The sequence below is a fragment of the Mandrillus leucophaeus genome, unplaced genomic scaffold (assembly GCF_000951045.1).
Source record: "Mandrillus leucophaeus isolate KB7577 unplaced genomic scaffold, Mleu.le_1.0 Scaffold60, whole genome shotgun sequence".
Classification (NCBI taxonomy): Eukaryota; Metazoa; Chordata; class Mammalia; order Primates; family Cercopithecidae; genus Mandrillus; species Mandrillus leucophaeus.
In genome coordinates, this window is record NW_012106475.1 from 5,790,213 (window position 1) to 5,802,766 (window position 12,554).

General features: G+C 40.4%; 1 protein-coding gene across 1 annotated transcript in view; it reads left to right on the forward strand.

Annotated features, from left to right (window-relative positions):
- Positions 1-2,115: 2,115 nt before the first annotated feature.
- PYGL (phosphorylase, glycogen, liver) overlaps positions 2,116-12,554 on the forward strand; it is a 33,936-nt gene continuing 23,497 nt past the window's right edge. The window contains exons 1-3 of the mRNA XM_011999745.1: positions 2,116-2,214; positions 4,794-4,872; positions 8,169-8,272. Of these exons, the coding sequence (XP_011855135.1) occupies positions 2,143-2,214; positions 4,794-4,872; positions 8,169-8,272 (255 nt within the window). The 5' untranslated portion in view covers positions 2,116-2,142. The remainder of the gene's footprint in view (positions 2,215-4,793; positions 4,873-8,168; positions 8,273-12,554) is intronic.

Genomic DNA, 12,554 nt, shown 5'->3' on the forward strand with positions numbered 1-12,554 from the left:
GAGGCAGGCAGATCACCTGAGGTCGGGAGTTCAAGACCAGCCTGGCCAGCATGACAAAATCCCATTTCTACTAAAAATACAAAAATTAGCTGGGCATGGTGGCAGCTGCCTGTAGTCCCAGCTACTCAGGAGGCTGAGGCAGGGAGAATTGCTTGAACCTGGGAGAGAGAGGTTGCAGTGAGCCAAGATCGTGCCACTGCACTCCAGCCTGGGCGACAGAGGGAGACTCTGTCTAAATAAATAAATAAATAAATTGTAAAATTTCTTGCAGTAATCAGTCAAGGAGGAATATTTTCTAGCCATGGGGTGTGTGGGAGTTAATCTTTGTGTTTCTTGGATGACTTGAGGTAGTCATGGCCAACCCACCTTACCAGAATCCACTGAGGTGCCCAATAAATATTTTATTAATGAATGGTGAGCTATGGCAGTCTGACTTCTGTTTGTCCAGAACCTATGCTTTATTCATGAGGCTCATGAACAGGAGGGGGAAAACACAAAACGTTGAATCTAGTTAGTTAGATGAGTTTGCTTTTTTTCTCCCTGAGGGTAAAAGATACTGAATTACTTTGCCAAAAATAGTGCTTTGTCAAAACCTGGTATCAGTAACACTTTTATTTAGACCTTCATATATCTTTATAGGAGTGTTACCGGAAAGGAGTCACCATCCCAGACCCCAAGAGAGGGTTCTTGTATCTCACACAAGAATTTGAGGCAAATCCATAGAGTAAACTGAAAGCAAGTTTATTAAGAAAGTAAAGGGGCCAGGCACAGTGGCTCACGCCTGTAATCCTAGCACTTAGGGAGGCCGAGGTGGGCGGATCACCTGAGGTAACGAGTTCGAGACCAGCCTGACCAACAGGGAGAAACCCCCATCTCTACTAAAAATATAAAAAATTAGCCGGGCGTGGTGGCGCATGCCTGTAATCCTGGCTATTTGGGAGGCTGAGGCAGGAGAATCACTTGAACCCGGGAGGCAGAGGTTGCGGTGAGCTGAGATAGTGCCATTGCACTCCAGCCTGGGTGACAAGAGTGAAACCCTGTCTCAAAAAAAAAAAAAATTAAGTAAAGGAATAAAGAATGCCTCTTCCTTAGGCAGGGTAGCCCTGAGGGCTGCTGATTGGCTATTTTTATGGTTATTTATTGTTTATATGCTAAACAAGGGGTGGATTAGTCATAAATTTTCTGGGAAAAGGGTGGGCAATTCCCGGAACTGAGGGTTTCTCCCCCTTTTAGATTGCGTGGGGTAACTTCCTGACGTTGCCTTGGCATTTGTAAACTGTCATGGCACTGGTAGGAGTGTTTTTTTAGCATGCTAATGCATTATAATTAGTGTATAATGAGTAGTGAGGATAATCAGAGGTCACTATCGTTGCCATCTTGGTTTTGGTGGGTTTTGGCTGTCTTCTTTACCAAGAAAGAAGTCTTTAAGAAAGACTTTGAGGCCGAGTGCTGTGGCTCACGCCTGTAATCCCAGCACTTTGGGAGGCCAAGGCGGGCAGATCACGAGGTCAAAGATGGAGACCATCCTGGCCTTAGTAGAAATTCCATCTCTACTAAAAATACAAAAATTAGCCGGGCATGGTGGCGCATGCCTGTAGTCCCAGCTCCTCCGGAGGTTGAGGCAGGAGAATCGCTTGAACCCAGGAGGTGGACGTTGCAGTGAGCCGATATTGGACCATTGAACTTTAGCCTGGTGACAGAGCAAGACTTTGTCTTTAAAAAAGAAAAGAAAAGATTTTGAAATATTTTTAAATATCTTAAGTCCATGCTAATTTGGAATCATTAAAAAGGAGGCAAAGAAAACCTTTTATCAGCAAGGTTTTTGTGACCTGTATCTTGTGCGGACCTCCTATTTCATCCTGTGACTTAGAATGTCAGACCTTCTGAGAATGCAGCCCAGTAGGTCTCAGCCTTATTTTACCCAGCTCCTATTCAAAATGGAGTCGCTTTGGCTCAAACACCTCTGACAGGAGTCTCATTTGAACCTGTGGTGACATAGTCCTGCCTATTTGTTTATTATTGGTGACCTAACACATGACCTTGTGTTTTTATGTTAAGTAAGGTTGATCTCTTAGAAGAAACATTATCTTTCTTTTCTTTTCTTTATTTCAGAGGGTTTATTACCTCTCTCTGGAATTTTACATGGGCCGAACATTACAGAACACCATGATCAACCTCGGTCTGCAAAATGCCTGTGATGAAGCCATTTACCAGGTACATTGTTCCTAGATTTCTCTCATCCTGTCTCTTTAAATTTCATGTGCACTTCAGGAAACTTGGGGACATTAAACAGAAAAATAAAGTGAAATAAGAGTGAAAAATCACCTCTATAGATGTGGCTATTACAAACTTTTAGAAATATACATCACTGGTATCTCTCATTTAAGACTAACAACCAGAAAAAGAAGTTAGAGAACTCATTATGACTCATGAGAATTTTCTTTTGCAATCAAAGTCTTTGACAGCATTCCCCACAAATTACATTTCAGAAATTAATGTCTGAACAAGCCTTTTAAAAGTACTTGAGTCTTCTGCTATCAGAATCACAAGCTTTACTTTGGGCTTCTATCTCATTTTTAAGAAATGATCAAACTTTGTTATCCATGTATCAAGGCAATTTGTGAAAATGATCAGCTTTAAAAATTCTGTTGTCATACTTTCTCTGTTGCTTAATGAGAGGTAAAATACACTTCCTCCTTAAAGCAGGAGCTTGAAGTATTAACCCTAATGTACTAAGTTGTTTTCATGAATATATTTAACTTTTTCTTTCCTGAGCTTCAGGCACCGTCACACCCAAAACAGGTAGTCCTTAACCTTTTTACTGTAGTTGAAAGGAGAAATGTGTATTTGCAAAGACAAATTCTAAATGAGAGATTGTTCAAACTGTTCCTTTCCTTTGCCATAGGATTGTCCCCTCATGTGTCCTTCGCTCAAGAACAAACACATCTACAACCAGGTCATACCTAACCCACACGTATGTGGTTAGGTGGAGTATTCCCTGGGAAAGAACCCCTGCAGGTCCTCTCCATGTCCCTTCCCTCTCCTTCCCCTAATATCAGCTGAAAATAACATCCCTGCCTTGGAGTAGCCTATAGCCAGGCGGGGTGACGTGATCCATGTCTACTTGCTCAAAATTTGTATCATACTTTTTTTTTTTTTTTTTTTAAGACGGAGTCTCATTCTGTTACGCAGGCTGGAGTGCAGTGGCACAATCTCGGCTTCCTGCAACCTCCACCTCCCAGCCTCAGCCTCCTGAGTAGCTGGGATTACAGGCATGCACCACCATGCCCAGCTCATTTTTGTATTTTTAGTAAAGATGGGGTTTCGCCATTTTGGCCAAGCTGGTCTCGAACTCCTGACCTCAAGTGATCCACCTGCCTTGGCCTCCCAAAATGCTGGAATTACAAGCGTGAGCCACCGTGCCGGCCTGTATCACACTGTAGACTTACATTTTTAGAATTTAAAAATGCTGAGTGTTAGCACCAGCAGTTGGCTTACATGAGGAACCTAGTAAGCTCTAATCTCCAGAGAGCAAATTTGAAAGCCCCTTTAACACTGAACAGAAGCATAACCATGGTTGAACTCGTAAGATACAGTTGTCAAGACCTGTGTGAGAAAGTAACTTTTGGTATAAAGGTAGGGATCCAAATAGGTGACTCCATGGAAACTGGGGCACAACTTCAAGCATTGGTACGTATTCCACATATGTTTTTAAATGTGCAAATTATTTTTCCATTTAAAAAAATAGCCAGTTTCATGGGTTGCCTAACTTTCAGATAAGAACCCAGTTGTTTCACAACAGACCACCTTTAGCCATGCCTGGGCTAGATTTGCATCTAGTAAGCATAGAATAAGTCATTTGCCTGACCAACAATTCTTTCATTGTAAAATGAGCAGTGCAGTGTGATCTCCAGGGCTGCAGAGCTCTGTCCCGAGTGCACAGTGGCGCTGTGGACTCTGCTGTGTGATCCCCAGCACTTTGGGGCAGGGAGCTGGCTGGCAGTCAGTCCCATCCATGTCCAAATTCACAGATGCTGCTTGACTTCCCACAGCCTGTTATCTACCCCAGGGAAAAGTAAAGGATTTTACCCCATCCAGCTGGATTGCAGGACTGCGGTTTCCCTGCCTGCTGTCAGGCCCCAGGTCTCCGGGGCAGTGACTCAATAGCTGGTTTTGAGTTAACAACTTTTGACCCTACTGAGTAAATATGCTGTGGTCATGAAAAGATGAACTTTAGTCCATTCAGGAACGTCTGACCTCAGGCCTTTTGGTCATTTTCAAAACCCCTCAGTCCAACTAATATCAGCTTGGTACTGGACTGTTTCTGAGGTTTTAACCCTACTGTACACACACAGAAAAAAAATGTTTTCAATGATAATAGCTAACATTTATTGAGGGATATCTGCCCAAGAATAGTTCCAAATGCTTTGTTTGTATAATGTTATTTAATTCACAGCAATCATCAATGAGGTAGGTACTGTTAGCCTCCACTTTTTTAAAATAGGAAAATTGAGGCATAGAGTTAGTAGCTTGCCCGGGGTCATATAGGAAGTAACAGAGTCAATAATGGACTTTTAGAGCCTACACTCTCCTCCATGCTGCAGCTGCACCGTCTCATACAGTTTGCCTCTGCAGTCAGTATCTGATGCCAGAACAACCTTCAAGGGAGCTGATGCTAGTTTAAGTACACAGCTAAACCTGAAAACCTTTACCCAGAGCTGTAGGAAATGGCTGTCCCTCTGAATGGCCTGAATTTGTATCTGCTTCCAATACTGTTTTCCCTGCATTACCAGCTTGGACTGGATATAGAAGAGTTAGAAGAAATTGAAGAAGATGCTGGACTTGGCAATGGTGGTCTTGGGAGACTTGCTGGTAAGTGACATTGTGAGTGTGTCTGGCCGATTGAAGACATCTAAGATGCCATGCATGACCATGCCTGGAAGAACCAGACAGGCTTCCTAGAAGAAGTGCAAGGTATGACCTGGTTGTAGATGTATTTGTTCTTGAGTTCGCACTTTGGTTTGATCAATTCTACACAAATAGTAGAGACGGGAACTTGAACAAAAGAGACACTGCTTAAAACTCAGTTAACCAGATCCTTCCTATGCACTTAAGGGTATGTTAAATGTTGACAGACTAAAAAATTTATTATGCTAGCGTCCACTTTGATCACTACCCCAGTTCTGCACTCCTCCCTGTAGGGGGTCCTAGGGAACAGTTTAGTATTTAGAATTCCAGATCTTTTTTTCTACATATTCATGCACATTATATACATTTGTACACACACACACACACACACGCATAAACGTCTGGAATATATATCTTCCAGACCTTTTTTCTACATATTTACACACACACACACACACACACATATATATATTCACAGAAAACATTTAATTTTTAAGAAACATAATCACACTGTATGGCTTTAATACAATGTGATTTCTTTTTTAATTTGGAGATGTATCCAGGAAACTACATCTAGGTCAAAAGTAGCGCCTTTACTTCACTGTTATTTGTTCAAAGATTCTCAACTCACATCCTTGTGTGGCATGACCTGAGTTAAGTTGCCGTTGTTTTATTTTATTTTATTTTTTCAGTGGTAGACTCCAGGTCAGAGGCATGACCCCAGTTGGTCAATCATTGTCTTGCCTTGTGCACTTGACTGCTTGATTGACTAGTGGGCAATGATACACTAATATTATTGGTATGGTTTTTAATTAATGTCCTTTTTGAGCATAGATACAATTTAAGTTCTTTGCTTTTTTCAGGGAATAGTTTTTCAGCAAATATATAGGAAAGCACTAAAAATATAATACCAGCTCCATTAATTTAGAGAATATCCATCTCTATAACCTAGTACTTCCACTTGATATCTACCCTAAAGAAGAACACACGTAAGAAGACATGTGGGGAAAATAATTGTTACAGTATAGTTTATAAAAGTACTACACCGATTGTCGAAGAACAAAATTGACCTAGATGTACTTTCCTAGATAGATATCCAAATTAAAAGAGAAATCAAATTGCATTAAAGCCATACAGTGTGATACCATTTATGTTTTTTAAAAATTAAATATTTTCTGTGAATGTGTGTATGTGTGTGTGTGTAAATATGTAGGGAAAATATCTGGAAGATATATATTCCAGACATATATGTGTGTGCATGGGTGTGTATATGTGTGTGTGCACATAGGTATATAATGTGAATATGTAGAATAAAAGGTCTGGAATTCTAAATACTAAACTGTTCCCTATGACCTCCTGTAGGGAGGAGTGCAGAACTGGGATAGAGATCAAAGGGGATGCTGGCATAATAAATTTTTTTGTCTGTAACTTAATATTTTTAAGAAGATGCATTAATGTATTATCTGTGAAATTTAAATTTAATAATAAAAATGTACTACCACACATGTATCAGATTGTATTCTATGAAAAAATAATTATCTCCTCTCTTTTAGAAATTGTTCAAAAATCTTCTGATTTTGCATACACTCAAATTACTAGAAATCCATTTGCATCTGTTTCATTTTTTTTTCATCCTTAGTACATTAGTCACAGTGTGCTTTAACATTGCCATTAATAATGTGCAAAACAAAATAAAACAATGCCTGTGGGATACTTGCTACCTTCCCGTGAAGTGAATTATCTGACAATTTAGTAGGCTTTCTATGGGGCTGCAGGAAGGCCAGCAGTGCTGATGAAATGCACATCTAAGAATAAGAACCAGCCTGCCTACCTTTTATGTGAAGCCCGAGCCCTCAATCTTCGTCGGCTAGGTTAACTCTGTGCCCGACATTCATGGCATCGCTCCTTAAGTTGACTGATAAAGTCAGAGTGAAGAGGCTGATGAAGCTGAGAATTCTCATTAGATGATCTCATCTAAGTTGGGACCCCCTCTAAGGATAATCTGATCATGACTCAGGAAAAGCTGAAGAGCCACAGCTCAAAGAGAACAGGAATGGGAGCAGAGCCAGGCCATATGTGAGCATAGGGACTGGCGATGTTAGAAAAACTTGAAAGCCTAGACCATTTGTGTTTGTGGATCTCTGTTTTAAGGGCTGTACCACCAACCTCATTCAGTCCCTTTTTGTTTGATCTACAGCTTTCAATATTCTTGTCAGTTTTAATTCCTACTGTACACTTCCTCATTCTCTGTACATTTCTCAGCTTAAATTCCTGGGAGGGACAATCTGATTAGTGTAACGCCTTAGTTCTCATCCAACCACAAGACAGATCCTTACCCAGCCTGTTGGTTCACTGTTCTGGATCAGATGCCCTGTCATCAAATAACAGAAAATCCAGCAAAAATGGTTCAGTCAACAAGGACATGTGTTATCACATAACAAGAACTCCAGAGGTTAGGCCATGCCAAGACTGGTTTGTTCAGCAGCAGGAGTACGGCAGGACTCCACATCTCTGGTCCTTTTGTCTTTCCCCTCATGGAAAACAGATAATGGCAGCAGGGAAAATATTTCCCAGAATTCTATACCCAACAGACTTTCTAGCACCTCTCATCTGATTGAATGTCGTTGTATGCTCATGGAGAAGGAAATACAATTGCTATGATTGGCTTAGTAGATTAGAACAATCGAGCAAGATTCACTTCCTGGTTCAGCCTCCCTGAAGCATATGATCACCTAATATCTGAACAACAGTAGAATTCCATGAGCCCGGAAGAAACAGAGGTGGCCACAGAATATCTTGTCAGTCAGGTGCTGGAAGGGAATGGGACATATGTAAGTTATACTCTCCTGGGACTGTCTTTTCCAATGGAGTGAGTCTTAGGGGAGGATAGAGAGAGCTTCCCTTAGAAAAGGCAGTGTGGGGACAATAATCGACATTATCTCGTGCAGGCTGGCTTCCTTATCTGTTCTCAAACAAAATGTACACAGTGGTTATTTCTAGATGGTGAGGTTATAGATGACATTTTCTTCTTTATACATTTTTTACATTTTCTAACTTTTGTATGGTATTAATTTTATAATTAGAATTGAGTTATTTTTAAAAAAATCAATACCCATTGTGCAGTAGTATCTGTGCTTTAGAATACAAATGTGGTTCTTCATATAGCAATGTTTTGTGGCTACCATGTGTTTTAGGGAAAGACTGGAAATTTTGACTCAGCTTAGTGACTCTATCTTTTGCCTGTGCTCTGTTGAATGTAGCCTGCTTCTTGGATTCCATGGCAACCCTGGGACTTGCAGCCTATGGATATGGCATTCGGTATGAATACGGGATTTTCAATCAGAAGATCCGAGATGGATGGCAGGTGTGTGAGCTATCTTTTTAAATTTTGTTATTAAGGTACTTCTCTTTCATGGTGTTCTGGATGATTTATAATATATGGACCTTTAACATAGAGCTGTACTAATTTCTCTGGCATTTTGTTGGTATCAGTGAGTTCTATCTATCCATCTTCCCGCTTCAGGATGTAAGTTTCCCAAGAACAGAGAACCTTCCAGTATCACTCATCACCAGATCCATGGCACCGAGTGCAGTGGCTGACTCACAGGGTGCTCTGAAAATATTTATCACTGACTGCCTGAATGTAGACCACTAAAATGTGTGAACTTATGGAGGGCACATCTTTGACTCATGATCTCAGCCAAGAACCCTTGATGGTAGGAAGCACGATGCCATTTTGTAGGTGACAACACTGAGTCTCTGAGGAAGTAAAGTTACTCAGATCACACTGCTGGCAAATACATGTCCATATCCCCAGATTCCCAGGACCACATTCAGTATTCTCTTCTACACTCAGAGTCTTGCCTTCCTTAACATGCCAAGGTTACAAGATACAAGCCAAGTGTCCTGATTTTTTTATAAGATGAAATCAGACAGTGTTGTTAACTGTTACAGCAAATAAATCTGGCACGCATTTAAGATGTATAATTACATTGCTCCATAGAAATTTGTACAAATCTATCCAAATGACACTACTTTTACTTTATATAACAAAACCAGATTGTTAGGTACTTTTTTTTTTTTTAATCTCTAGTAATTGTTTGAGTCTACAATTGCCCTAGTGTGGACAGTTTTTGCTGATACTAAGTGTGATTTAGGCTTTCTCTCGCTCTATTTTTGTCTCATATATACACCATTGACAGAAATATATATCTTCAGTTTCCAAAAACCCTGAGCTCTCTGAGCCTTTCCCACACTTGTGAGATGAGTCCAACAAGAGAACGCTCAGGGACTGGATGCAGAGACCTAGGCTGATGCCAGGAGAAAGGAAGATGGCCTGATGAGAATGAGTTTAGTGTCACCACTGCCCTCTTTCCCTCCCTCAGTATTTGGATTCTTTGTGAGCCAAGGAAGGGAAGAACTAAAAAATTTGGTTTGATGAGAGAATGTGCCAAGGAAAAAGGCTCAGGAGAATATTGGGGATAGAGTAGAAGACAGACTTCCGCATTTTGCTAAGGACCATTGCTGTTTATCTTTAGCTACCCACAAACAAATAAAAGCTGAGAGGCAGCATCTTATAGAAGAGAAGCCTGGGTCCCAATTTGTCATTTGAGACCTAATGTCAACTTAGGAGACCTGATTACTTTTATAAGGTATGCTGCCTCAATTAGGTTACCAAACTTCCCTGAACTTCAGTTTTCTCAATGACAAAATGGAGATACAAACTCTACAGAATTATTATAAAAACATGTAAAATATCTGGCACACAATAAAATGCTAATATTAGTAAGCACACAATAAAATGCTAATTTTGCCTCAGAAAAGGACACCTTAATAAATTGTGGTATTCTATAATAAAATATTAGTGAAGCCATTCATATTATATTTTTGATTAATTTTAACAAAATAGGAAATCATTTGTGTTAGCTATCAGTAGAGGATATAGAGTTGTAAGGGTGATATAACCTCAGCTATCCAGAAGAGGCCAGAAAGATAAAGGAAAAGTGCTAGAAAAAAATACATCAAAGCTTCAACAGAAGTTAGCCCTGGAAGACGGGCAACTTCTACTGTCTTCTATGTACTCTTCTACGTATCTCATTTTCTGTAAGAAATATATGTACTATCCTCTATTTACTCTTCTACATGTTTTATATTCCATAAGTAATGTGTATTTTGTAATCATTAAAAGTTATAAAAATGAAATAAGTTGTTCCTCTCCCCAATGGAGTAACCTAGAGTTCCATGCTGAGAGCCTAGTTTAGCAGGCATTTCCAGGACAACCAAAACTTTGACACAACCTAACCAAACAACACATGGTATCTAATTTTAGCCTTTGAAAAGGATACTGTGTGCTACTCACTATACTCCAGAATCTCCAAGGATCTCATTTCTTATCTCTTAACTACTGTCAGATGGAAGATTTAAAAGAAGCTCAGGAAAGAAATCTCAATATTTTTTTGTCTCAGGTATATTTTCCCCTTACATTTTATGAAGGACCACCATTATCACACCTACCTTTGCTCTTTTTAAATGATCTGTATTCCAGGAAACTATCTCTTTCTCTCCTATCAGACCAAGAAAGCGTGTATTCCAGTGTTCTTTAAAAAGAAAAATAAAGAAAGATCAAATAGGTTTTGCTCATTCAAAATATTGCAAAGCTGGCCAGGTGCAGTGGCTCACGCCTGTAATCCCAACATTTTGGGAGGCCGAGGTGGGTGGATCATTTCAAGTCAGGAGTTCAAGACCAGCCTGGTCAACATGGTGAAACTCCCGTCTCTACTAAAAATACAAAAATTAGCCAGGAGATAGTGGCGCACGCCTGTAATCCCAGCTACTTGGGGGCTGAGGCAGGAGAATCGCTTGAGCCTGGGAGGCGGAGGTTGCAGTGAGCTGAGATAGTGCCACTGCACTCCTGTCTGGGCGAGTGAGTGAGACCCTGTCTCAAAAAAATAAACAAATAAAATAACATAAAATAAAATCCAAAGCTAATCTTATCAACCATCATTTCTTCTTTCATTATGACTTGGAATTGAATCAGGAGAGTATCTGATTTTACTTAGCACCTCCATTGTTTACTGGAATGGGATTTTAACTGTCAAACATAAAATATATCATACCATAAAAAAGAAATTATTTCCATAAAAAACAAAAAGCATCTGTCAAGAAAGCAGCAGGCCTCTTCAGAGTACACTCATGCCCCCACTCATACGTAACACTGTTCTTACAAAGGCAGATTTGAAGAAGACTAATGAAAATTCCACATGCTGGGAAGATTTTTAAAGGTTGATGGGCTTTTCATTTTTGAGTGTCTTCAAGGAAGATTTGCAGTCATAGAGTGTTCATCATGAACCCCCTGAGGAAAATAATTGTATTGCTAAAATTCTATATTTACCATCTATTCTCATGGGGAGTGCAGTAATAGTCCTCTATGAAAATTGCTGGCCCTGAGGAGGAAGTGGGGAGAAAGACGATTGCAACAACCTCACAGAAGTTTCACAATCACACCAAAGCCCTAGGTGGAAAGGCGCTCACAGTATGTATCTCGGAGCTGGATCCAGGTGGCTTCTGCAGCCCTTCTCTTGCCTCTTAGAACCCACACCTAGTTCGTGACAGCCAGTCATACACGATTCACGTTACTCAGCAAAGCTTCTAATTATCATTGTGGAATTCTTGGTGTGCCACAGAAACATTTATCAGTTATTTATAACATCAGAAAGCCAAGTTCATGGGCTTTCCTGATGTCTGTTCACTGGTTCTTTGTGGACTCTATATCCCACAGGTGAAGAGCATTTCTTAGAATTCGGTCAACAGAGTCTCCTGGGCTGACCTCTCCATCCCTGCTGGCTGGGACAGGCTCCATTGAGTCATTCCTCTAAAAAAATGCCTAGTCCATCTGCCACCTGCACCCAGGTTGGCTCTTTTACTCCACAGATTCGCACTTGCTTTCTTCAGCCCTGTGCAGCCTCTGGGATGAAACAGCTCTGACAGCTCACTTGGATGTAGATGAAAGTTCTCCCATCTTGGCCCCCCACCCCTACCCCTTCATATGATTAGCATGTTAGTGCATTTTGGGGATCACTGGCTACATGGAAACCTAAATTTACAGATCAATTTGTCAATTCATTGGAAGAAAGCAAGGTAGAGAGAAGGTTTATCACCATATGGCAGCTTCTGTGGATTTAGTGGAGGCAGCAAGGGATAGTTCTCTCCTTCTCCTCAGCTCTCTCAGATCAACTTATTGTTATGAAACATTTGTTTCTCAATCTACCTTAAATACAAATCTTATAAAATTGATATACTTATTCACCGATTCTTTACTGAATCAGTGAGAGATTCACAATAAAGAACAGCAAGCAAATAAAGTCTCCAAGTTGTTAGCCCCATAAAGCTAAAACCAATTATTATTTGGCAGGAAAAAAATTCAACCAACATTTGATGGCATTAAGAATGTCATGTGGCCGGGCGCAGTGTCTCACGCCTGTAATCCCAGCACTTTGGGAGGCCGAGGCAGGCGGATCACTTGAGGTCAGGAGTTCAAGATCAGCCTGTCCAACATGGTGAAACCCTATCTCTACTAAAAATACAAAAATTAGCTGTAATCCCAGCTACTTGGGAGGATGAGGCAGGAGAATCACTTGAATCTGGGA